The 27804-nt window shown below is 37.6% G+C and overlaps 1 protein-coding gene across 1 annotated transcript; it reads left to right on the top strand.

Annotated features, from left to right (window-relative positions):
- Positions 1–1143: 1143 nt before the first annotated feature.
- On the top strand, positions 1144–17544 carry LOC128871997 (prolyl 4-hydroxylase subunit alpha-1). Its single transcript, XM_054114243.1, has 9 exons — positions 1144–2203; positions 10590–10744; positions 10820–10976; positions 11708–11889; positions 11995–12140; positions 12228–12677; positions 12782–12838; positions 12909–13074; positions 17327–17544. The coding sequence occupies exons 1-9, from the start codon at positions 2007–2009 to the stop codon at positions 17425–17427; spliced, it is 1611 nt and encodes a 536-aa protein (XP_053970218.1). The 5' UTR covers positions 1144–2006; the 3' UTR covers positions 17428–17544.
- Positions 17545–27804: the final 10260 nt, after the last annotated feature.

A 27804-nucleotide genomic window follows, 5' to 3' on the forward strand; every position in this document is an offset into this window, starting at 1 on the left:
TCTTGTAAGGCTTGACTTTGAGATCATTTTTCAGTATGCGGTGGATGTTACGGGCAGATATTTTCAGTTCTTTCGCCATTTGATTGGCACTTCGTCGGGGATTTCGCTCAAGTCGCTTCTTCACTTTTTGAACCATTTCACATGACGTTGCAGTCTTTTGATGCCCACCTCCATGACGTTTTGGGATGCTACCAGTATCATTATAACGATTAATGGTATGATAAAAAAAATTGTATTTGGCTTAAAGTGCTCGAGCTCAGGAACTATCGCTAGTTCTGAGTTTCCAGCCAAATATAATGCAATCACACCATTACTTTTGAAATCCATTACTGATTTTCTTCTTTCGCGTTTACTCTCAGCAAAATGCTTCCACGCACTTATGAACAGTACTCTGGGCTGTCATTTAGCCAACTAGTGATGCACGGGCATCAGCAGCGCGAGCAGTCTGAAGTTGGTTTCACTTCGAGAGCCGGACCCTGTAAGTGCATATGTATGTAAAGGGTCTTCCAAAAATGAAGCCAAGATGTCAGTAAAGAGTAATTCCTAAACGGCAGCTTTTTATGCCATCTTTGATATTTTTCAAGTAGACAAACTTACAGTTTTGCATGATCGAGTAACTCGTTAAAACTATTAACACTTATTATGGAAAGGGGCGATCTTTAAGAGCAAATAATGCAAACTTCCTTATTTCTTTTTATGGAAATAATCATCCGAATATGACGAAAATTCAGAGGTTTTTGAAAAAAATTCAAGAAACTGGCTCTGTCAGACTAAAAACTGCACGTTCTGCTAAGAATATTGCTGCTGTAGCGCAAAATGTTTCTGAATAACCTTCCACATCGAAATCTCGACGGATTTTGCTCATGGTAGATATTTAAATGTTGCCATTTTTAGCATATGATTGTTAAGAGCCACAATTTAAATAAAAATAGTGAAACCTGAAAGAATCGTAATTTCTAAGTGTTTCATTTTAAAGGAACATTTAGACGCGTCTGTTGAAATACCCTTTATGTATAGGTATGTACGTTGTGATTGGCGTGAAACCCAAAGAAAATGTACAAGTAAATATATTACTCATTTGCTGTACTAAATAAATATTAAAAGCTAGTAATAAGCTGATACAAAGGCGACGCGGAAATCCATGCGAATGCACCACAAGCCAAAAAGCTGCTTTCATCACACATTTGTATCAAGTTACGACATTGACCCAGTAGATGCCTAAGTGCTATAAGTAAATACATACAAAATAGGAGCGTAAGAGTTATCTTAAGTTTGTGTAATTAGTTCACTTCTTGTAGTTGCTCGACGCGATACTTGAAATGTAATTCAAGTGTGTGGTGAAGCTGTGTCGGCTACTGACGGGTTAAATCCGAAATAAGAGCTATTGCGAACATCATAGAATAATTTTATTCTAATTAACCGCTATACCATTTGATTTCTATCACAAGAGCAGCTTATGATGCACATATGAATATCTTTGCTAATGTGTAGGAGAACTAAGCAAATAAAATGAAGATGTTGAAAAAATACGCGGCGCTAGTGAAGCGCGTCTAAGGCCTTGCTAAAATCTCAACATCAATAGGCTAGTTGTGTTTCTAACGCGACACTGTCAAGTTCGTACAAATTGAGTAGCCAGAATAGCAAAAACTGAGACACGACCGGAGTAGCGCGCGCACACAAGCGTCAAATTCACTAGGAATTGTAGTGAACCAAGTGAAAAAGTGATAAAAAATAAAAATAGCTGAGGCTGCAAATTTTATACATAAATGTGATTTATTAAGGGAATTCTAAAAAAGAAAATTGTCCAAAAATAAAGAAAGTGCAGAAAACAGAAAAATTGTATCTTAAAAAAATTTTTAATTTATAATATAGTAATTATTTGTATTATTATAATTATTATAAATAAAACATATAAATAAAAAAATCCATAGTGGCAAAATACTTCAATTAAAAAAATTAAAAAAAAAACTCATCTCCCATTTGACCCCTTCAATCGACTACACAAAATGTCAAAAATTAAATGGAAAATTCAACCTTATCTGTTTATCGTCGCTACCTGTCTCCTCTCCAGTTGTTATGCACAAATAGATTACTTTTCATCTATTTCCGGCATGGAAAATCTACTAAGAACTGAGGAATATTTATTGCAAAGCTTCCGGGAGTATGTGCGAGCGAGCAAGCATCAATTACAGACACTTGAAAGGTAAGCGTTTGCAAATTTTTATCGTTTGCATATTGGCGAAAATGTGTGCATGAGTACGTGACAATATGTGTGTGCCTGGCCAATAAATACTCGCTAATTTATTATCCTGATTAATCAAGTTTTATGAAAAATACTTAGTTCTATAAAATATTGTATGTATAACATCAAGTTTGGCAAGTTCGTTAAGAGCTCATGGAAATAGTCAATTCTAAAGCTACGTAGTGTTATTAAAAGAAGCATTTGTATATATATATATAACTTGTATATAAAATGTGTTAATATTTGTTTAATATTTATCACTTCTTAACTATTATTTCTATGTTTTTAATATTATGCGCGTTTTTCCGGTTTTCAAACGTAATCGAAAGTTTATGCTAAGAAAATAATATGTCGCACAGTGGGCTACAATGGATTTTTGTCAGGGGTATTTTGAGTTTTGAGCTGGACGTTTGTATATAGATAAGCTGCAATATGGGTCTATAAGACGGTATTCAAGCAGCAGTCACTATTCACTAATCATTGGTATAGCCTTTTGGCAGTCGTGTGAGTCCTGTGTAAATATCCACATTTTGCAAATTTCCAAGTTAGATTATTTTCTCAAGGGAATTTAGATAGAACATACAATTGTGAATATTTGTTTAGAAGTTACATGCGTTTTTAATGCCTTTAGAGCAGACCGGCTATTAATGTGTACTCTTATCTTGTATCTGCCCCACCTCGTCTCAATTTTCCATACCACTGCATTGATTATTGAAATCTCAAACGGAAAAAATGTCGATATAGCGCACAGTTTGTAAACGGCTCAGAATCTTTCTTTCTCTAGCCAGAAATCGACACATCGCCATCATCTTAGTACTGCATGGTCTGTCCCATAACATGTTTGACTTAGTAAACTTTTACGCCATGCGTTCTGTTTGCCCTAACCACTAAAACTCGTTCCTTCAGGTTTTCTTCTCATTTACACCCCGCTACAAAATTATAAACACACCAATTTTTTTTACAACAAATACAATATAATTCGTACTACAACAAAAATCATATAAAGCAAAATTTCAAATTTTGTACGGTTTTCATAAAAGCTTTAAACTTTTTAGACATCATTTTTAGAACTTTTCTAATATGCAGTTTTATAGCGCATTGAATTTTAGCATAACAGTGTACAAATTTTAATTGACTTCAAAATACCGTAGTTTTCTTCACAAAGACGTTTTCTTCCATACAAAGCACATGCGTGAATTTTTTTTCTAAAAAAAATCCTTGCACCGTCAACAAAAAATATAGTAGGGGTGCGAAATAATAATGGTTAGGACAAGTATAGTAGACCGTTCAGTAAGAAAGATCTCAAGCTAATTGTTCTGAAAATCTGTAGTATATATATATTGTAATATATTAGCATAATTATTTTTCCCTGGTTTAGGAGTAAAAGCTACCCTAACTTTTATCCATAGAATGGTGATATTGGCAAAGCCATCTAAGCCCAAATGATGCTCTAATAAGTTTAATAAATTTACTCACCCACTCTTTAACATTTAGGAAATAGAAAATCTTTTTCTAAATTTTTTGGTATTTCGTTGCCTCGTCGGGTTGCAAGCCCAGACACTACCGAATAGTAGCCCCGCACCAACCCATTTGGCTACGGCGGCGTGAGCTAAATGTAATTCTAATATATGAGTTTCCAGGAGATTATTGTAGCACTGTTGCAACTACGTGATATGGGATCCATCAGCCCATCGAAGTTAGTGTGTCTGTCATTCTGACTATCCGATTTTGTTAAAGCATTTGACACAGCCTGGCAGGCTCATTCGTGTTATCAAACCTACGAACTCATAACACTCTAATATTAGGATCAAACTGCCCTCATACTGAAAAATATACATAATAATACCCTTTTAAATATGGAGGGCAAACATTCAATGTGCTTCCCTTGAAATTTTTTCATTTGTCGTTTTTTCGTTATTGTCGTTTTTCATTATTTTCTCTCGCAATGGACTTGGAAGTATTTTCGGGTTAGTTAGGGTATTTTTATGTCTACGAAAAAATGTTACCATTCACATACTACGGTGTGAAAATTGTTTAATGATTCACTCAACCCCGCAGAAAGGCATGGTCTTTGCCCACTCAGGAAAGAGCACAAGAGACTGCGAGTTTGTATCTATCTTTGTACATATTTCTTACATATTATTATTCAGTAGTCACCTAATTTTCAGGGCAACCAACTTTCCTGACAAAGCTTCTCAAGGAAGAAAGTTTGCCATTGTTGAGTGTGGTATTTTAAAAATCGAGAAGAGAACTTTTTTACCGGGCTACACTTATTTCGGAATCGAAAACGGAAAGAGTAGAGGGAAACATTATTTGGAAGAAACGAAATCGCCATTCGATTCCCACGCTTCACAAACTGGGCGTTCCCTTTAATTTTGCCATAAGATACTCATATGCCTTAAATTTATATTGGTGTTTATTATTTTTAACACACAATGCCTTGTCGCACCATTTTTTACGGCACCTAATATTTCAAGGCATGCCACGTGGTACGAAGCATGGACAGGGGATGCTTCACATTAGAATTTATCGAGTACATTCGTGCTATATAACATGAAATGTTTTGTTTCTTTTTCGGTTTTCCGGTTTTGTCATTCATATACTATAAAAGCTCTTATAAAATTCTTTATTTTGAATTTTCAAAATCAAATTTCAATCAAAGCCGATCGGGAATCAATATATATTACTTTCACATCACTTTCTAATAATGGACCTGCTTGGGATCCGTTGAATATTTTCGTCAAATCCCCATGGTACTCAATGTGTTAAGGTATTCGATAATTGGCTGTAGCCTAAGAAACATTTCTAGACTTAAAATATTTATTTATAAGAAGATATTTAAATTGTGGCAGACAGCAAAAGAACCACAATTAGCATACAAGTAATTTTACGTCAATACTTGCACATGAAAAAAATTAGATCGCATTGGGTAGAGCTCACCGAGCACCGAAGTTTTAAATAAGTAAGTTGCCCAAGAGTAATTTGAACGAAATTTGAAACCTTATTGTGGACATTGATGAAACCTAGATTCGTCATTATGAACCGAAGCCTAGTAAGAGAAATTCATAGTGGAAACGAACTACAATCAGAAAGTGGTAACCCACCCTAGTATCCGAACCTGGCTCCCAGTGGCCTTTTCATATTTAAAACAGGAATTACGGGAACGACATTGAGATGAAGTCGGGAATAGAAAACCATATTAAAGAGAAATCTAAAGAATTTTGAGGCATTATAAATATTCATAGCAGAAGAGTATATTTCCTTTGATGGAAATTACATTGAAAAATAGAAATGTAAAACCATACTTAACATTCATTAAATATCTTAGATCGCGAACTTAATACCTGCGCTTTGTATTCTAAAGCTACTTTTTTAATATGAACAAAGAGAGTAAAAAAGTATTTGTGGAAAATTCGGTCAACTTTGGGCGAAACCAAACGTAGCCTAAGCCGAAATAAAAGTTCGGATGATCTCTAAATAAGAGCACTTAAACACGCCCATAAATAAATCGGATGTTTGGAAACAAGATGATGGAAACAACTAGATGGCTTAGCTACCTATGATGAACATATTCTGTATATTGTGTATATCAGGCAAAATCAGCCTAGACTAAATTACAACTGTCTCTCCACGATACCCACTGCAGCACATTTCCGATGTTACATCAACAGAAAATGGAGAGAAATCATAAATTGAGACTGCTGACAAATGAAAGCGAAATTGGCAAAATCCCATCTTCCTGAAATCAGATTGGACTACGAAAACATGCTAATGATGCTCTATGCCTCCTCAGTAAGAATACAAAATAGAGGTATCTAAAAAACCTAGTGTAGTATTTTTTTAATAAATAAAATATGAATATAAACAAAAGGAGGATTAAAAATTGCGGCCTACTAATTTCACTCACTATTAGTAAATTAGGAAAATTGTTTTTTTTTTTGGACCACATAATTCTCTAATCTAAGCCCTTTCACTTTACGCTCATTTGATATTCAGAAAATTCGCATTGATCATGATAAAACTATAGACCGGCTGGCCATCTTCATAATAAAGCAGATATGAAACAAAAAAGCAAACAGAAAATGTTTAAATTTCAAATTAAGACTTCTTCAAACCGGTAAAGCTGACGCTAAGCTTCAAATTATTACGTTGAATAGTTAAATATGAATTTTTAATGACCTGACCGTCGGCACGTTTGTAAGTGATTAAACGCCTATCTTGTTAACACAGGGGTAGAATGTAGGAGTATGAAAAAATATGTTCGTGAGTGCGTTGCGACAATGACAATCAAGTTTATGGTTTATGTTAATTGATAAGAAGTTGGTATAAAACAAAAACGAAACAGCTGACCGCAATTTTAAAGTTCAAGTTGGTATAAAGAGCCAAAGTTCAGAGCTTTGCTATATGATGAAAAGTTTGAAAAACACTGGATTTAATTGATCAGTATATTGGCAAATTGATGATGAAAAAATCTTTGTTAGAATGTTTTTTTTATATCATCGTGTGGGGCAATGTTAGCACAGAGTAATAAAAACAAGTAATGAAATGTCTAAGTTCGCTACTTCATTGGCTTCGGAGCTTAATTAGATGAATTGCATTTTGATTAGGTGAAGCAGAAACCCCATTGGCAGAGTTTTATGAAGATACACACGTTTCCTTTAAAGCGGGTGGTGTTACTTCCATTTTTTGTACCTTATTCGTTGCACAGAGAGTTGGATAAATGAACGGGCAGACATACATACATACATAAATAAAATATATATCGCTTATACTCATGTGGGCTTATCCATCTCTATTCCGATAAACTCCCACAAGTTACCCCAATGTGAACTAGGCTGTAATACATTACTGGATTAGGGGTATAATTGGTATAAATAATTGGGTGGACTTCTTAACTAACCTAATAACAAATTTCAATGGCGCATAATCATAGTCGATAATAAGTTGATTCTGTATTTGTTAAACAAAGGTATGAAACAGATATAATTTATTTTAATCATAATAGAATTAGTACCTGGGGTGGCTTTCCGTGGCAATCATGGCATTAATGTTATGTTTTCCTTTTCTATTAAAATATATTTCATTTTATATATTTATATCAGTTGTACAGAGTACTTCAACATTATTATATACAACTAGAATGATTTGAGCATGAAAGTTTCTTAATCTAAATTTTTACACCCATTCATTAACAAATGAATCCAATATATATAACTTAACAATAATAATAAGATGAGGCTTTGAAAGTAGGAAAATAAAAGGAAGATTAAGAAAAAAAAGTAGTTATTAGAGAATAAAGAAAAAAATGTAACGCTCTCTGTGAAATGGAAATTAATTTCAATTTAAACCCTCCGCAAGTTGGTATTAACAGTTAGTTCTACTCAAAAATAAATGCTCTTGAAGCCTAATAGTGAATAACAGCTGTCATATATTATTTCACTTATTTACTTAATCTAGAAAACCTAACGGTTTTCATTCAGACTAAGTGGTTAAAATTAAAAATTACATTGTAACTAATTAAAAATTGCAGACAATAAAAGCAAAGCTAGTACTTAAATTTTGTTAAAGGAAAATCTAATTCTGAAAGAATTTCTGCGCAGGTTGTGGAGGTAATCGGCTACAAATCAACCGAATTTGCCTTGATAATTGTGTGACCGTACATACTTGTTTTTCTTTGAGTTTTTGCTTAAATATTTCGTAATCCCTTTCAATAAGGTTTGCATCAGGGGACTGTGAGGACCAATCCAACTTCAGGACCTACACACCTTCGGCTTCGATGCTTAGGATCATTGTCTTCTTATAAACTTCATGGTTGATTACTTTTTCCAAACATCTTCGCAGCTCACGGTAATAATGCTTTCAATGCGGTAATGTAAATTTAAATAATCTAACTTGCATTCTAATTGGTTGTAAAAAGAAACAAACGACAAAATCATTTTTCGAAGAAGCAACCCCAAATATGAACCTCAACTGGATGCTTAGCAGTTCGTTGAAGTTGTCTATTATTAGTAGAACACCAGGAGTTGCATATGCAACTATTCACCTAAAAGGAAGATTCATTCGTGAATATTACGTTTGCCCAAATGTGTTCTGAATTTGCCGTGGCCCAAGTTTTTTCAATGTGCTCCGGAATTGAGTCTGCACATAAACGACCTCGAATCGTGTCTTTGGATATATTAACGTGATTTTTATTTAAAACTGCTTCAGCCTCACGTTCGGCTTTGTCACAAGCAAATCAACAATCTTCTCATCTTTCTATAATTTTTTTCATAGCCTCGTCTGGGGAAGTCGTCAAGGTTTTTAACTTCGTAATACCGTTGCCTTCAACTTCTTCAAATATTTTGCTGCATCCTTCAAATCGTTTTTCATACGTGGAACTTATTTTGTAAAAACAACGTAAGCTTTCTAAATTTTTTTCAAAACTAACAAATTTCACAACATATATTGCAAAAACGATACGCCTATTTAGCAGCATTTATAATACATTTTTTGTAAAGGGTGGTTAAGTTTTAAGGGCCGGTATTGGTTTTGAATAAAATACAATTTTTTTAGGAAATTATTATCATTTCGCTTTATTATGATAATATTGGTATAGTTCAGTTACGTATGGAACAAAATATTGGCCAAATGGCCGCCGCGATTGTCCAAATTTTCGATGACTCTGAGGCATAATTGACGTTCTATGCCGCTAATGTGCCGAATTATCTCATCCTTTAGCTCTTGAATTGTTGCTGGCTTATCGACGTACACCTTTTCTTTCAAATAACACCGGGAAAGAAATCCAACGGTGTCGTTGACGTTTAGTGTGGTTCACATTCAACATCGGCCCTTGAAATTTAACCACCCTTTATAACCGAACTCTAAATTTCAATTTTGCCGGACACGCTTCCATTAAATACTGTAAATACTACGTGCTGATCGAGTTAGTTAGTTAGTAGATAAAAATTACCTTCCCAGAGTTCGAAGAAAGCAATACACTTTTTCGGTTGATTTTATTGGAACTTTTTAACAACTGGATTCAAAAAGTCATGAAAGTAAGGAGAAAAGGAGTCTTCAGCTGCACATAAATGAAATGGCGTTTTGAGTGGATGCTTATTTATTAATCCGAAGAAATAGGGATATAAAAACCAATCGAATTACTCAATTTTCATACGAGGGCGGTTCAATAAGTATCCGTGTTTGATGGGAAGTTGATGTTAGCATCGTCAGCACTGGAAAAATAGCAGTGTTGTTCAGTAATTCTCTTTTTGTTTTTGGATGGGAAAAAATGCGAGGAGATAAAAACAAAGTTGGATGCTGTCTATGGGAACGCTTCGCCATCTGTGACCACAGTTAAATATTTCAAAATAGACGAACATCCGTTTTTTGATGAGAATCGACCAGGACGCCCGGCAGATGTGATTACCGCCGAAGTCATTTAAAAAGTCCACGACGTGATTCCCGCTGATCGATTAACAAAAGTGCGCGAAGTAACAGAGGCCATAGGTGTGTCGACCGGAATGGCAATTAATATTTTACATTGTAAGTTACCGATGAAAAAATTGTCGGCCCGATGGGTGCCGCGATTGCTAAAGGTGGACAACAAACGGTTGTGGGTGTTAACTTCGAAGCAGTATTTGGAGCAATTTATGCAGGATCCGAAGGAATTTTTACGGCGAGTTGTCACCGTTGATGAATACAAAGAAGACGAAGACAGTCCTACAGGTATCAGCCGGAAAGGTCATAGCGAAAATTGTTTGAGATGCGAACGGCGTCATCCTCATGGATTTTTTAGAATGAGGAACGATTACTGACACGACCACATTTGGCGAAAAAAAAGGTGCTGTTTCACCACGATAACGCACCAGCACATTCATCCAGAGTTGCCGCCGCCAATCTGCATGAATTGATGACAAAATGAAAAACCAAGTATGCAGCATTACCGGATAGGTTTTACTGTCGCGCGGTATAATACAATAAGTGGTTTTCATCAATTTCGTAACAACAAAACCTGCATATGACTTGGATTTCCAGGATGTATTCACGAATAAACAATTTTTTTGTTTTTTCGAAAAAAGAGTGATTTGTTTACAAAGGCAAAAAATCTACATTCAATCACAAAACGGCCTTATTAGGTGTCATGTTTGGTCAGTATGTGCAGCAACATTTTATAGTTTACTTATAAATATGAAGCTATTTGCACACTTAGAGTTTTAAAAGCTCTTCTCCCAATAGGAGCCAGTGAATATTATTCCCTAAATTATTTTTTGATCGAAATCGATTTCTCCAAAAACATTAGTGTAACCATTTAATAGATGTAAAAAAAACTACTATAAAATATCTCCTCTTTCTTTAAATGATTTTTTAGTGAGTTGCATCGTATTGAAATGGAGTATGCACAGGCAGCGCGTAATACTGAAAATTATTTGACCAACCCAGTAAATGTTTATCGACTGATGAAACGCCTCACCAACGACTGGACGATATATGAGGAGCGGGTGCAAGCTGATGATGCGGCAAAAAGTGAGTGGAGAAAGCTTAATATTTTAATTCCTTGTTTACATGTAATTAAATTCACTCCAAATCTAAATCTAATAGCATTCCTGCGACAAATGGCTGAGTACCGAGAAACCCTAAGTTTCCCCAGCCAAGACGATTTTGAAGCCTCGGCAGCTGCTCTGGCGCGTCTACAAGAAACGTATCATCTGGATACGGAACAAATAGCTGGAGGCTTCTTAAATGGCGTCAAATATGGGTAAGTGGAACGGCAGATAGTACATAAGTAATAGACAAGCCCCTTTATTTGTTTAAAGACTAGAAAACTGAAAATAGTGTGATGTCACAGTTTAGAGTTTTTAGGTAATTTACTTGTAAAGGGTCTTTCAAAACTGACACCCAGACGGTAACTTTTCTTATGTCAAGTAGGCAGATATACAATTTTATGCGATTAATTATTGAAATTTATTATAAAAATGACTGATCCTTAAGAAAAACATATTGCAAAAATAATCGTCCGAATGAGTCGACAATTCAAAGGTTGGTGAATAAATTTCAAGAAACAAGTTCTGTTGAGGCTAGAAAAGGACTACCAGGCAAAAAACTGGACGTTCTGTTGAGAATATTGGTGGAGTAGCGCAAAGTGTTGCTGAACAACCTTCCACAGCGAAACATTGACGTTTTCAACAATTAGGCATTCATGAATCGACTGTTTGTCGGTTTTTACCTGTAGACGTCCGCATGGTGGACATTTAAATGATTTGTTTAGAGCCGTATTTTGAACAAAAATAATTAAACAGGAAATAGTCTAAATTTTTATATATTTTATTTGAAAACAATATCTAGGCGCGTCTTTAGAAAGACCCTAAACTAAATGCTAGGTGCATATTAGGAGAGATTTCTTATCCTTCCCTGCCCTGAAATCTTGGTACGTTTCCTAAAAAATCTCTTTTTCATAGTTTATTTAACATACCCTAATTTTTTTTCCAGAACCAGCATGACTTGGCAGGACTGTTTTGTTTTGGGCAAACAATTATTCTATTTAGAGGAGTACAACCACACAAAATTATGGTTGAAAGAATCCATGCAACGCCTAAGCCGTGAGCCATATTACAAACATCCACACACTTTCGAATATGTGGAGGATGTGGCGAAAAGTCTACTTAATTTAGGTGAGCTGTCGAGCTATTTTCTTAATCTGAAAAAATTAAATTAAATTAAAAGCTTAAGTATTCATCTTTTTCTGTTACTTTTATTTATCGATTATTTCGTAACAGGTGACTTGGAGACAGCACTTAAACTCTCTGATGATATCCTGAGACTTGATCCCACCCGCGAAACCGCCTCGTATGTCAGAAAAACCATACTCAGTCCAGTCGGCGAAAGGAAACCGTCTCTAACCACAAACCCCTCTTACTATCATGTAAGCCGAAGCCCTTTGAATAGATTAAAAATTAACATTTAGCACACGAACTGAATCGCTTTTCGTCATTCCTCTCTTATCGCCTAGCAAACCGAGGAATTTGAAACGTACAAAAAAGTTTGTCGCGGTGAAATTACACCCTCTCCAGCGCAATTACGTCCACTCCGTTGCCGCTATGAAAGCAATAATCATCCTTATCGCCTTATAGCTCCTTTCAAAATGGAGGAACATAGCTTGGATCCATTGGTGTTGACATTTCACGATTTTATCAGCGACACAAAGATTGCTACCATCAAACACATGGCCACACCACACATGCAACGTTCCACGGTACGCGATGTAGTCACTATGTCAAAGGCCACTGACTTCCGCATCAGCAAGAACGCTTGGTTAGGCTATCAGGAGCACACTTACATGTTGGATATGTTGCGTGATTTGCACGATATCACCGGCCTCGATGTGACGCGCTGTGAAAAATTGCAGGTAGCCAATTACGGACTGGGCGGGCACTATGAACCACATTGGGACTTCTATTTGGTAAGTGTAGATTGTGGCACCGTAGGGACGTTGTAACATTGCGGCATATTGTAGTGCATGGCGTTAAGTTATTTGTTCGTTTGTTTGGTTTTCCGCACTTTTAGGACTCTGAATACATGCAAGAGGGATTGGGTAACCGCATAGCCACCGCTATTTTTTATGTGAGTGTGTATGAATTCCAAACTCCTGTGTATGTTAGTTTTGAAACCAATTTCTTTGCAACTCGCATAGCTCTCGGAGGTGGAACAAGGTGGCGCTACTGCCTTTCCATACTTGAATACCGCCATCAAGCCCAAAACGGGCAACGTACTTTTCTGGTACAATTTGCATCGGTCGCTGGATGGAGATTATCGTACTAAACATGCAGCCTGTCCGGTATTGAAAGGATCCAAATGGAGTGAGTATAAATAAGGGCCACTGGGATTGGTTTAAATTTTCATAAAACATAATTATAAAGCCAGCTAATGTTATTTTGTGTCAGGCTGCCAGGTACTTAGTGTCGAAAATTATATTAGTTACCTAAGAAATTAGTACAAATTCATTAACTTCATTTATAATTCATTTAGTTTCAGTTTATTTAGAAGTAATGATTTGATTTTACAATCTCTTACGTTTACATAGCATAGCATGACAGTAATATTAACTGTAATGGGAACGAAGAATCTAATTCATCGATGAATGTTTTTGTAGTGTAGCTCTTGAAATAGAACGAAACTTACGGATATCTTCCCTGAAGGTGTGCATCTGCAGAAAAATTTCGTTACTATTATAAATTTAATTTTACACAAAAATATTATATGTACATATATGTTGGCGCCCTTTTAGGGTACTTAGTCGAGCTCCTCCTCCTATTTGTGGTGTGTATCTTGATTTTGTTCCACAACCGAAGGGACCTACAGTTTTAAACTGACTCCAAACGGCAGATATTTTTTATGAGAAGCTTTTTCATGGCAGAAATACACTCGGAGGTTTACCATTGCCTGCCAAAGGGCGACTGCGCTTAGAAAAAACTTTTTCTACCATTTTGGTGTTTCATGCAGGGAGATTCGAACCTACGCACTTCTGCATGATAGTCAGGCACCATCTCATTCGGCTACGGCGACCGCCGCAAAAATATTACGGCTTGTTAAAATAGAGGCCCTTTTGCCATAGATTTGGCTTACCTATTGTAAAAATGCTGTAGGAAGGACTGAATCAAAAGAAATGTTTAGAAATAAAAATTGAGCGTGGATATTATAATTTCGGACAAAACCAGTAACACCAAGATAGAATTCAAAATCGTGCCATCCCAGCCATGACGTAGGCCCGAAAAAAGTACAAATGAAAGGAAGAGGAAAAATACACGAGGAAAATACGTGGAAAGCAAAGTAATAAAATGAATTTGTAGGCGTTATTATTATCATTCTTGCTTTCACTATTTAACACGTGGGACTTCATGTTTATTATTTGGTTTAATTTAAAAATCAAAATATTCCCTGATTGATTAGCAAACAGTTTCCACACAATGGTTTGTTTCTCTTGTGTGCTGACATCTCTCAAGACAGCAGAATCTGTCTAATTCACCAAGAACATAGTAGCGCTACTGGAATGGCGCCTCCTTTGTATTCTCTACATTGTAATAGCACTCCATTTCAACGCGAAACTAAAGCTGACTGGTAAAGTACCGAACACATCAATGTTAATAAATTTCCTTATTTAGAAATATGCGAAAAATAGTATTAAACCTGCTCAGAAATTGATTATACTTATCAATGAAAGTTCCGTCAAATGCATCCCATCCTTTCCGGATATTAGGGTGTTGACCCAGGCAAAGTTATTGTTACTCTGTTTAACATTCACATTTTGTGACAATTTAAAAAAAAAAAAATCTCTACCATTCGGCTGCCACTTAAGAGAATGTCGAACATACTCAGCATTATATCCTTAACCGGTTTTACTCCTTAATTACGACAAACTGTGAGAACAAAGATTATTATATTTGCAAACTGTTCACCTTCCCAGCATCCATTTTCTCAAGCACAACAATTGATTTATTGCATTCATGAAATGTATCCTTCAGGCCGGCGGGCCAATTAGATGTCCTAAATTCAGTAGTTTTCGCGAATCGTTGTAGGATGAGAAAAAAAACAATTAGCCAAATGAAGTTTTGGGGATAGTTTAATATATATTTGAACTAAAAACAAAAAATTTTGTACAATCTCCAACAATATATTGTAAGCCGAGTTATCAATAGATTCCCAGAGCGCCTGTATCCAACTTCTGTACAAGATACAACTTGCAATTTTCATCTGAAAACAAAAAAAAAAAAGATTATTAATTTTGATGTAATTATCTTCTATGTGAACTAAAAAAACATCCAAAAACTTTTTTTAAGCGACTTTTTTACCCAGTTGAAGAGTTTTTTTTTCCTTGAAAAACCACTTTTTTTTCTACCTTCCCCAAAAATTCGAATTTTACGTGTTTCTCCCAATTTTCTTAGTTCACATCGAAGATAATTACATCAAAATTAATAACCTTTTTTTTTTGTTTTCAGATGAAAATTGCAAGTTGTATCTTGTACAGAAGTTGGATACAGGCGCTCTGGGAATCTATTGATAACTCGGCTTACAATATATTGTTGGAGATTGTACAAATTTTTTTTTTTAGTTCAAATATATATTAAACTATCCCCAAAACTTCATTTGGCTAATTGTTTTTTTTCTCATCCTACAACGCTTCGCGAAAACTACTGAATTTAGGGCATCTAATTGGCCCGCCGGCCTTCAGCGATGAGATCACAATTGAATTTTACAAGCCGGCGAGGAACGAAATTAAATTGTCAAAAAGTAGACTATTTGCACGTATTGCCCCATAAAAATTCTCCATGATGTCCTGAATTAAACCGGATGCATTCCATGGCGTGCATACCAATACAAATCCCTGAACGAGTTGTTGCTTAAACACCATTTTGAAAACGAAAGGTTTTTTCTACACTTTTACTCAAAGTTTCTAGAGTTAGCAACCCAGTGTCTTGCTAAGGAAGGGAACGAAAAAGCTGCTTCCTGAACATCTGATTTTCGTAAGACTCCCATCCAAACTATTTCATTCAGTGCCTATTGTGTTGCTCATAAATATTTCACAAGAAAAAGTAGTAGTTGTACTGTTTGGTTTGCTTCTATATTAATATTGTATATTACGTAAATTTCGCATATGAGTAGGATGTGTCTTGTATCAGCACGAACGTGACCGGCATTGATTTCTCTGATGAGAATACGAAGGTTGATATTTACCACGGTGAAAAGAATTTTACTCCATAACAGACCGTTATTCGGTGAATTCGACAGAATCTGCTAATGGGCCGAAGTCAATTGGGATTTAGAAAAAAAAACTGAGATTGTATTGATGATATACGAAAAAATCAACACAATGCCATTTAATTAATATAGTACCTATCTAAACATCGACTGATTGGATGAGTGTGTGAATACATGCGAAATGATCATGTAGAATCTCCCTTGTGACGTGGCATCCTAAAGTACCCCTCACAATTTTCTTTTTCACCATAGTTAAAGAGCAAACCTTGTAAATCTATCACTCTCGGATATATACATATCAACATACTTCCATCTTTGGACACTTTTAGTGCTGTTGTCAGACGCTATTTGCGGTTTCCATTGGAAAGTTTGACATACCTATTTTACCATGAATGCACTCAGAAGGTGTTATGTGCAGTGGCTTTAAATATCATCTCGCCGAAAAAAATAAATTAATCCGTTAATATTTTCATATGATTCTTTTCCACGATTTCACGTCCTGAACGTAACAGCACAAGAATGCATCGATGAACTACAATAATTATACTAAAATCACTGACGAATTTCAGGAAGGTCGTCCAAAACCATTAGTTCTGAATGAAAATATCGATGATTTGAGCGAAATGATTGAACAAGGTCGTCATGCCACATAATGCGAGATTGATTTATTGGGAATAAGATTTTGCACGATCACCTCATGTTAAAGAAGGTGTGTTGGATCCCAACAATTTGAAAAACACCATGGTAACGAATCTATACAACGCGAATGTCAACCAATTCCGTTTGTGATGATTTGGGTGGATGTAGTAATGACCGATAGTAGTTCTCCGTTTTGTGTTTTTAGACCATAAGGTCAAGGTTAATCCGAATGTCTAGCACACGTAAGTCTTGAAAGGTTCCTGGAAGTCATGGGTAACACAATTCTTCGCTGAAAGAAAGAGTGAGTGAATGTTTCAACAGATTATCTACCATCACATAAAATAGTTGCCATGCTATGCTTGGCAAACATCGTTCGGTACTTCATGTGATCTTCTACTATATGGTATATTCACCAGCAGCGATATTCTCGATTTCTTGGCATGGGATGATTTGCAGGTCTCGATTAAATCTATAAAATAAGAGTGTAAAAAACCATAACCCTAACAAAGAATCGAAATGAAATGGGGAAAATTGGTAAAGCGTCTTAAAATATTAATGCAACAAAATTAAATTTTAAATAAAGAACTTTTGATAAGTTCAATTAGGACACCCTTAATAACTGTTCTGTATATATAAGTAGGAATATATAAGTAGTAATGTAATAATGTTTATCTATAAACGCAACCTCAACCTCATAAACTTTTGTGTTTATTTCAGTCGCCAATGTTTGGATCAACGATATAACGCAACCATTTACGCGGCCCTGCCTATTGCATAATGACAATGAAATTTCCAAGCCGTACGCAACTGTTAAATGATTTTTTTTAACCATATATTTATAATATTTATTAGATATTTTTATTTACTGTAAATATATGTATTTATGTATACGAGTATAAGTATAAACTTTTTTTGCGATTCTATATAACTTTTTATACGAATAATTTAAAAAACAATAATAAAAATTTATAAGAATTGCGGAGCTTTTTTGATTGATTTTAGAGATCTTCAAATTTGTGTTTCGAAATTGGGGGATTGTCCACGAATTTGGAGCCGCGTTAAGTGTTTATTCTGTCATTAATCCATCATCCAGCCTAAATCTTCTATTCTCTACAAACACATTAAGCAATTAATAAAAAAGCTTTTACTACCAGCCGCTAAAGATCGCCGTTTGATACAATAATCTAATTTATACGCGCTGGGTATCAAACCTCACTACTTTCCTTTTTATATTGGAATCATAAAAGCACAAAGCAAGAATGGACTGGATGTTTACCAGGATGTCGCTATTTTCAGCAAGTTAACCGGATAGCGTTTGCGACAAACAATTGCAATTTAGAAAGAAATTTATCCAATACATCGGTGCACGTCAAAAACAAAGAGAGAAGCCTAAAGGAAGGCGAAGTCATGACTTTATTATATTATTAAAACAAATTAACACGAATTACAGTAGACACTCGATTCTTGGACATACTCGAAACTTGCGACACAATTATTTTTAACGCGTACTCGGTACTTATGATAGAAGAAAACTTTTACCTCGATACTTGCAACATTTTTTGTTTTGTCTTTCTCTTTTGCCCTTTTTAAAATGTATTTTTGAAAATAAAGCTCGAGGGAGTACCGTCGATGTCATTCTGGTAATGACGTTTTTTGAATTGAATGAGCTGAATGAATTTAGGGAAAGTAACGTCTAATTCATTGCTAACGTAATGACAGTTTTGCACTAGTTTTTGCATCGTGTACTCTCATAATGGCAAAGATAAAATTACGCTGCTTCCAAGAAAATAAAATTATGAACGAATTAAATGCTGAAATTTCTATGTATTAATGCGTTAGCTAAAAACTTTTACGTTCATAGAGCACCAATCTTCTTCTTCTAATTGGCGCGATAACCGCTTACGCGATTTTGGCCGAGTTTAACAAAGCGCGCCAGTCGTTTCTTTCTCGTGCTAACCGGCGCCAATTGGACACACTAAGTGAAGCCAAGTCCTTCTCCATCTGATCTTTCCAACGCAGAGGAGGCCTTCCTCTTCCTCTGCTACCACCAGCTGGTACCGCATCGAATACTTTCAGAGCCGGAGCGTTTATATCCATTCGGACGACATGACCCAGCCAACATAGCCGCTAGATCTTTATTCGCTGCGCTATGTCTATGTCGTCGTAAAGCTCATATGTTACAGCTCATCGTTCCATCGTCTGCGATATTCGCCGTTGCCAACGTGCAAAGGTCCGAAAATCTTACGCAGAATCTTTCTCTCGAACACTCCAAGCGTCACTTCATCGGATGTTGTCATTGTCCAAGCTTCTGCGCCATACGTTAGGACGGGCATGATGAGAGTCTTGTAGAGTGTTAGTTTTGTTCGTCGAGCGAGGACTTTACTGCTCAGTTGCCTACTTAGTCCAAAGTAGCACTTCTTGGCAAAAGAGATTATACGTTGGATTTCAAGGCTGACATTGTTATCGGTGTTAATGCTAGAGCAACAATAACTCGTATTAAAACCCTGAACGGTCCATAAGGAAGTCTGTTACACGATCTAAATCTAGTCTTAACATTTGTGAGTTTCCAAAAATTGAAAAACCGTTGTTCAATTGGCTCCCAAATCAAGGCGCCAAAACTTATTCATTTCAAGTGATATCCTCAAAGAGAAAGCCAAATTATTACATGCCAAAATCCAGGAAAAGCCTGGATGTTTCCACGCTGGCAATGGTTGGGATGTAAACTTTAAAAAGAGACATGGCATACGATTACTAAAAATTTGCGGAGAAAAATGATCAAATATAAGTGACTCCATCAACCCATTTTTGGACAAATTTAACCAATTATGGATTTAAGTTTGGCAAAAGAGCAGTTTGGCTATCTGCTGATGAGTCTGGCTTACTTTGGAAGCTCTTACCCGATAAAACTTGTGTGCACTCAGACCTTGTGCGAAGAGACCTCTGCTCCGGGGCATAAGATCAGTGAGGAGAAAGTGACGTTCTTTGTTTGTACTTATGCTGCTAATGTACTTGATTTCTAAAAAGGAATTACAAGTGCTTGTATGACCTTCGCTTTGAAGAATGGTTTCACAGAACATTTGTTCCAGAGGTATGTTCATTTTTTGTCAAAACAAAGAATCCTTTTTTAATCAAAAATGTGTTAAAGGCGACCCGGAACCAAATATCGGTAATGTAGTTTCCTCCAAACTGTACTGCTCTAATACAGCTCATAGATGAAAACGATACAAGGATTACTAAATTGAACTAAAAAGAAAATTCAAAAAATCGACTTTTTTGTTTTTTCAATATTTAGAAAGTATAGTATCTTAAAAATATACTGTGAAATTTTCATGCGGAAATTCCCAATATTACAGCTTCTACAGCACATTAACTAGGTAGAGAGCGGTAGAGAAAGTTCTTTTCCTCAAACTTTAAACTAATTTCTCTCGAAACGACTTTTTGCGGTCTGGTATTGTCAAAAAAGGAAAAACAAAAACTATACAAGCGAATAATCTGACGAAAAACTATTCAATCGAATAGTATGGCGGCCGCCGTAGCCGAATGGATACGTGCGTGACTACCATTCGGAATTCATAGAGAGAACGTAGGTTCGAATCTCGGTGAAACACCAAAATTAAGAAAAACATTTTTCTAATAGCGGTCGCCCCTCAGCAGGCAATGGTAAGCCTCCGAGTGTATTTCTGCCATTAAAATGCTCCTCATAAAAATATCTGCCGTTCGGAGTCGGCTTGAAACTGTAGGTCCCTCCATTTGTGGAACAACATCAAGACTCACGCCACAAATAGGAGGAGGAGCTCGGCCAAACACCCAAAAAGGGTGTACGCGCCAATTGATTCAAAATATCAATGGCTATCGCCCGTACAAGAATTATATTATTATTTCAATTATTTCGTATTTTTTTGATTAAAAACTAAAAAAAATCCCGATTTTGAGAGTGTCAAATTCAAATCCGCGCCATTTTGTCAATTTTTTTTTCTAGTACGGGCCATAGCTACAGTCATACTGATTAATATTTTTTTTTTGGTTTTTGTGTTTCAAATAATTAGAAGAAGAGAGGGTTAACTTCAGCGCTATTTTAAAAATTATTAAAATTAAAAAAAAAGTTCATTTTTGCACGTAAAAGAAGTTAAGTAAAAAGCCTACAAAATTTAAATATCGTTTTTCATTTTTTTTTTATTGTTAAAACAAATTCTTGAAAATTTTCGAGCTCTAGACCGCCGGGACCCCTTAGGTCGCATTGTTGTTTGAGGAGAAAGTATCGATGAGTCACTGCGAAATATCGACCTGAAAAATGGAATCTGTTTTTTAGCTAATGCATGGGATGCTTTTACTGCAACTTTAATTCAGGCATCGTTTCAAAAACTATTAGAAAAATCGTCTTACTGAGATTGTGTTGATGTCATTCCTCTTTCGGAGTTACGATTACAGATAGTTGATGATGTCTCCAATATTCAGGTCATTGCTTCGGGAATGGATTGTTGACCCTCATTCGGAACCCACCGCTTTAAATGAAGAATACTGTAATGAAGACGACGGAACAATCGGTGAAAGAGCAAGCGACGTGATACTAAACACGAATAAAATTACATCGGAGGAGGTAATATCAGCATTCAATATATGCTTGGATGGAGCAAAGCAAAACAATGCTTGCTTGAACGATGTTATAACGCTGCTGAAGCTTAACGCTTTAAAGTGTATTTAATTAATATGATAAAAATAAATAAGAAATAATAGCAATCCAAGCTATCAGTAAACAAACAATTTGGATTTGTATGGAAAGAAAAACCGCTGTGCTTGCGACAACCTCGAAACTTGCACCCGGTTTTCATTACGTGCAAGAATCGAGTTTCCACTGTATTTCCAAAATCCTGCGCCCCACTCAAAATATTAGTAGCTAGTTCCTCCTGTAGCCTCGCTAGGATTTGAGGATGATATGTAGATCTTTTTAAAGATACGAAAAGTGAGAAGACTTATTTGCTAAGCACGCAAATATATATTACGAAGAACAAAATGTGAGTGGTGAAAGACGCAGTATTCCAACAATACTGAGGCGTTGTTGAAAATCGTTGGCAATTTAATTAATTTAATTGCGAACCGACTCTTGCAGACTTGCATTTATTCTTAATAATATAAAAATGTAGTATTTTTTACAAAATTTGGGAGGTTGAATTAGTTTTAAAGGTTTTTTTCGAAGATTTGGGTCTTTATTGTGAAAAAACGGTACAAAATATTTTATTCGAAGTATTGGCCATCGCTAGCTACAACTTTCGCCCATCTTTCGGGCAATTTCCAGATGCCGTTTCTCCAAAATTCTGGCCGCTGCTTGGCTATCCATGACTCAACCCATATTTTGGTAGCCTCGTACGAGGAGAACCGCTGGTCCGCCAAATCGAGACTCATATGCCGGAACAAATGATAATCGGAGGGAGCTATGTCTGGACTATACGGCGAGTGGGGTAACACTTCCCAGCCAAGCGTTCCAAGGTATTTTTTGACAGGTTGAGCAACATGCGGCCGAGCGTTGTCATGTTGCAAAATAACCTTGTCGTGCCTTTTTACCGTTTCCGGCCGTTTTTCTTTCAATGCCCGGCTTAAACGCATCAATTGCAGTCGGTAACGATCCCCCGTGATTGTTTCGCCCGGTTGGAGCAGCTCAAAATATACGACGCCGACCTGATCCCACCAAATGCAGAGCATGATTTTCTTGCCGTGAATATTCTGCTTGGCCGTCGACGTTGATGCGTGGCCGGGCAAACCCCATGATTTTTTGCGTTTTGGGTTATCGTAGTGGATCCATTTTTCGTCGCCAGTCACCACCCGATGCAAAAAACCCTTCCGATTTTGTCGCTCGATCAGCAATTCGCACGTAAAAAGTCGCCGTTCGACGTCGCGCAGCTTCAACTCGTACGGGACCCAATGTCCTTGCTTTTGGATCATTCCCATCGCTTTTAGACGCTTGCAAACGGTTGATTTATCAACGCCCAATGATTCAGCAAGCTCTTCTTGGGTTTGGCACGAGTCCTCGTTTACCAATTCCCCCAATTCCGCGTCCTCGAACTTTTTGGGCTGGCCAAGACGCTCCTTGTCTTCGGTGTGAAAATCACCACTTTTGAATCGTCGAAACCAGTACTCACATGTTGAAATCGACGGAGTATGGTCTGGGTAGGCCTCCTGCAGCAATTCACGGGCTTGGGCTGTATTTTTTTTCAAATTGAAGCAGAAAAGCAAAGCTTCCCGCAAATTGCGTTTCGACGGCACGAAAGTTGACATACTCGGAGCACGAAAACACTGCGTTGTTTATACTTCAGCGAAATGACAAATACTGATAAACAAAGCCTAGGGATTAGGCTTTGTCATGAATATATATTCAGTATTGCCAACGCGATAAAGTGATAAATAGCGCCATCTGTGTGTCACCTTTAAAACTAATTCAACCTCCATAGCATTTTTTTTTTCTATGAAAAATTAATTGCTAAGCTAATTTTTTTGTTAACGTTTTGATAGTAGATCTTACATAACAAATTCAGCGGCGTTTTCCGTTTTGTCAGATTGGCTCCAGCTTTCGAGATAACGGTGTTTTAGAATGGGGCATGGAGCGCTGTGAGCTCATTTAAAAACAACCTTATGACTTATGTTAAAGAGATCCCATGTCAATGTTTTTAAGGGGTATGCTTACAATCGGTTCTTTTTTTAAATATAGCGTCACAAATATAAGCTGTATATATGTATGTATACTTACTTACTTTTTTCAGAGTTTTCCATTTCATACTTTCGGAATATTATAAACAAAATTTGAGAGACACGCATTTAAAGTTGAGCAAACACTACTGAACTCGGCGTTCGCACTCGAAATTCGATTAAATGACTTTGGCTCAGTGTTGTGCTTGTATCTCTACATCACGGGTGTATTTTGCGTAAATAAAATGCAAGTTTACTTATTTTGGAACAACAACAAAACTAGATTTTTTCTTTTTTGCACAGAAACTCAGATAATTTGACCTGATGTACAATATAATAAAAGCCTGATACCTTTTGCCCAGGCCGCAAATACTAAAAATGTGTACTTGAATAAACGGATTATCATTTTGTCATCATTAATGAGGCTGCCGTAAATATAATGCATGTCATTTAATTACAAATACGCCTTAACCCACATAATTGCACACTCACAAATTCACATCTGTAAATTTCATTTAATTGCCCTTGGCCATATTGACCACAAAATGCAGTAAACATGCAGTTGGTGCATAGTAATATATTGTTCGGTCAGGCAACATGACATGGCTAGGAAGTAAATGACATTAACAATGACGAAATCTTTGTTGACCATAAAATGTACAGGCCCACATGCATCTGTAGGTGTAAATGTACATACACTCGTATTCACTCGCCTACTTCAAAATTTTGTGGTACAAAAATTCAAAATAACTACAAAGTATATGAGGAAGCATAGATGAATTCGGCATATGTAAGTATGTGCATTTGGCGATTTTTATTTATTTTCATCACTAATATATATTTCTTTCTTTTTCTATTCGTTTGACACAAGTGAAATCTCAAAAGTATTAATGAAAAACATTTTAACCTCGTGAAATGTTTCCTTGTGTGACCAACGTATTTCACTAGATCGGATACACAGTGTTTCTCGCTAATAAGCACTAAGCAGATTCTAAGTACCGGAATGACTCGGGTTTTCCCCGACCAAGGGCTGACGCCCCAGTAAACTAGGACTGTCTAGAGCGCTGAACCTCACCCCTCCTTTATCGTCACCCGAAATTTATTTCTGCTGCGTTTGCAAAACGGCTCCACCCATACTCCTCATCACTTAGATGCAATCAGTGCAACGGGTAGTGCCACCTTAAGCCCTGCCTACTCAGACCTTAGGACACATAGGGAGTGGTCCCATTAGTTTGTGACCACATTTTGCTCCCGCTATCAAGCGCACTTAGCCCCACGGCCTTTACGCATAATGCACTACCCACCTAGCACCACAAACGGAACCTCTACGGCTTCTCGGAGCTCCCCGAGCAACATCGAAAGCTGTAAACTGCAACAAGAAAAACTGTAAGAAAATGTCAACTATTTAAATATATGGAAAAAATTGCATCTTCTATTTTATATCGGGTGTTTTTCTAGCTACATGAGAACTATCGATGGCAAACTGTGTTGACATTTCTGGTCAGTAGGGTTTGCCAAATAATCATTAATCGCTTAACGCCAGAACAACAGTTCCAAATTGTGGAAATTTACGTTGAAAAAGGTACCTCTTCGCGAAGTTCCTAGAGCACTTCGTCATTTTATGTGCAATATACATACATGCTGACGACATAATAGGTCCTTATTTGGTTTGGTTCCAACAAGATAGCCCAACTTGCCATAAAGTGTGCTTAATAATCCAACGATATGAAGTAATACAAGGAAAAGGAATAGCTTATTTAATTGCGCAGTTGGCTGCTAATAACAAACAGGTGGAGGAAATCGGTAAACGACGTTTACTGAGGTTTCAAGAAATTATCGTAGCAATACGCATGCGAAGCATTTGTGGACACGCGCCTCTTTCTGTTATATGAATGCATAATTACTAATATTTAACAAAATTTTGTTTAGAATTATGTCTACAAACCTGTTTTCTTTGCTAGTGTCCATTTGACGTTTCTCTTTATATTCGTAAAATTAATTATCGGCAACACAGGGTTGTATTTAGAAAAGTGTGTTAATAATCTACGATTATATTATAATCTCATATTTCGTGAGAGAAATTTTGTATTGGTAAACTCTCTTTTTTAATACAGATTGGGAGTAAAGCACCTAAAAATAGATAATCCACTTATATTTGAACGTATTCTAAGGGGAAAACTATGCTCAAAGGAACAAGATGTCAAATGCGCTGAATCTGTAAAAGAGAAAATTGCACACGTGCGGAGGAAGATTAAAAAAAAATTAATTACACTTCAAACTGCCGGCACCAACAATACCTCAACGGTAAGGAGCCCTCAGGCGCAACACAACTCCCCTAGTGACCCACAACCCTCCTGCTCCTATCTCAGTGCGGGGACAAACCACCAGCTCTTGGTCCCCCGCACCGTCTGCTCCGTGTGTCAGACCTGGGTCCCTCGGAACCTGCCAACAGTCCAGTGCAATTCCTGCAATGTGGCGGTGCTCTAGCCTGCACACCACCCGTGAGTGGACCCGCGACTGCGTTGCCCCCTGCTGCAGAGCTTTGCACTCGCAACCGCCCTCTGCGGCGCGGCCGCCCGTCAACGTCAGGCCACAAAAACTCTTGCGGAACGCACAGCAGGACCAACGCAGACAGCACCACGCGTCCCTCACCCCCCGAGTTACGAACACACTCCCGAGGAGTTTTAAACTCTTACAACTGAACTGCACGCTAGCTCCCCCTGATCATCAGAGACGGCTAGAACGTCCACAGAAAGGATCGCGTGCAAGACCACGGTGGATTCAAGCCTGCCAAATGATCGTAGGGGACAGCTATTGACAGAGCAGATAGACGACTCGACATTCAGCACTGTAAACGACTACGCCCCCACCAGGATAGTGGGCATTTGCAGCAGCTCACCTGACATCACAATTGCTAACGCAGGTATGATAAACAGCATAACCTGGCGACCTATGCCCACTTGCCCATTATCATCTCGATCGAGACACCTGCCGACTTTGTGTCCGTGGATCACTGGTCATATATCAACTTCAACCCCATTCCCACCGATGTGGGCGCAGGCGAACGCGCATTCCGCAAGGTAATCACAGCTGCCGCTACTCGCTTCATACCCGCTGGAAGGATCCGGGACATACGTCCTAATTTCCCTGCTGAAGCAGCTGTTCTGGCGAACGAGCGTGATCGCCTACGCCAAGCCAATCCAGGGGATCCTCGGATAAAGGATCTCAATTCCGAGATACAGCAACTGGTAACCCAACATAAGCGGAACAAATGGGAAGAGGATTTGAAGTCCTGCAATTTCACCTCTGATGTGAGCAAGCTCTGGTCCACGGTAAGGTCCCTGTCGAACCCGACGAAGCACAATGACAAGGTGGATATCACCTTCAACGGTCGTGCTTCGTCGGATCCGAAGAGATGCGCGAGCTATTTTAGCCGACAATTTATTCTGCATCCTCGGGCCGACAGATCCAAGCGTAGTGCTACCAAACGGCTGCACAAACTGGCATACAACACTGCGCCACTTGCTTTCTCCAGCGATGAAGTTCAGGGGGCCGTCAAACACATGCAACCATCCAAAGCCATTGGCCCTGACGGACTAAACATGCTGATGTTGAAAAAGCTGGGTCCTTTGGGAGTAGAATATCTCACCAAGGTCTTCAACTTGTTTATAGCCACTCTCATCATTCCTGATAAGTGGAAATTAGGGATAGTGGTCCCACTACTGAAACCTGGGAAACCCGCCAATCAAGGGGAGTCTTATTGCCCGATAACTCTCCTTTCTCCAGTAGTGAAGACTCTTGAGGCCCTTCTACTCCCACTCATGGTTTCCGAAGAGTGCATAGCATCACCACGGCACTCACTGTCATTAACACCCAGGTGAACCGCGGCCTCAACCAAAACCGTCCCTGTGAGAGGACTGTCCTAGTAGCGTTGGATCTAAAAAAGGTATGACATTTAACAGTCGACACTCCCACCAGGGCTGAAGAGTTGGACCGCGAACTACCTGAGTGGTCGTCATTCGTCGGTGATATTTCGAGACCAAACATCTAAACAGAGGGAAATAAAGCAAGGTGTACCGCAGGGTGGTGTCCCTTCACCTTGCTTTTCAATTGCTATATTTCGAAACTCCCCCAGCCACCAGAGGGAGTCTCCCTGGTCTTATACGCAGACGACTGCACGTAAATGGCGTCGGGCAATGACATTTATGTCCTATGCTCGAAGGTAAACGACTACCTCGCCAGCCTTTCTCGCTTCTTCACTGCGAGGAATTTACAACTCTCCCCCACTAAATTCACGGCGACCCTTATCACCACCTGGACAAAGGAGTTCAAGCTACAACTCAAGGTGAAAGTCGATGACACACAAATTCCGACGGTTAACAACCCCAAAATATAGGGAGTTACCTTTGACAGCTTGCTCTCCTTCTCAGCGCATACAACCGCTATTGCAACTAAAGTACAGAATCGCAACAAGGTTCTCAAGTCGCTTGCCCGCAGCACTTGGGGCAAAGACAAGG

The sequence above is a fragment of the Anastrepha ludens genome, chromosome 2 (genome assembly GCF_028408465.1).
Source record: "Anastrepha ludens isolate Willacy chromosome 2, idAnaLude1.1, whole genome shotgun sequence".
NCBI lineage: Eukaryota > Metazoa > Arthropoda > Insecta > Diptera > Tephritidae > Anastrepha > Anastrepha ludens.

What these genes read in the sequence shown, in the direction of transcription:
- LOC128871997 (XM_054114243.1), top strand. Translation starts at nt 2,007, where the DNA reads ATGTCAAAAATTAAATGGAAAATTCAACCTTATCTGTTTATCGTCGCT. An exon ending in TAGCCACCGCTATTTTTTAT is followed by an intron (nt 12,839 to 12,908) that starts GTGAGTGTGTAT and finishes CAACTCGCATAG; the next exon opens with CTCTCGGAGGTGGAACAAGG. An exon ending in ATTGAAAGGATCCAAATGGA is followed by an intron (nt 13,075 to 17,326) that starts GTGAGTATAAAT and finishes TGTTTATTTCAG; the next exon opens with TCGCCAATGTTTGGATCAAC.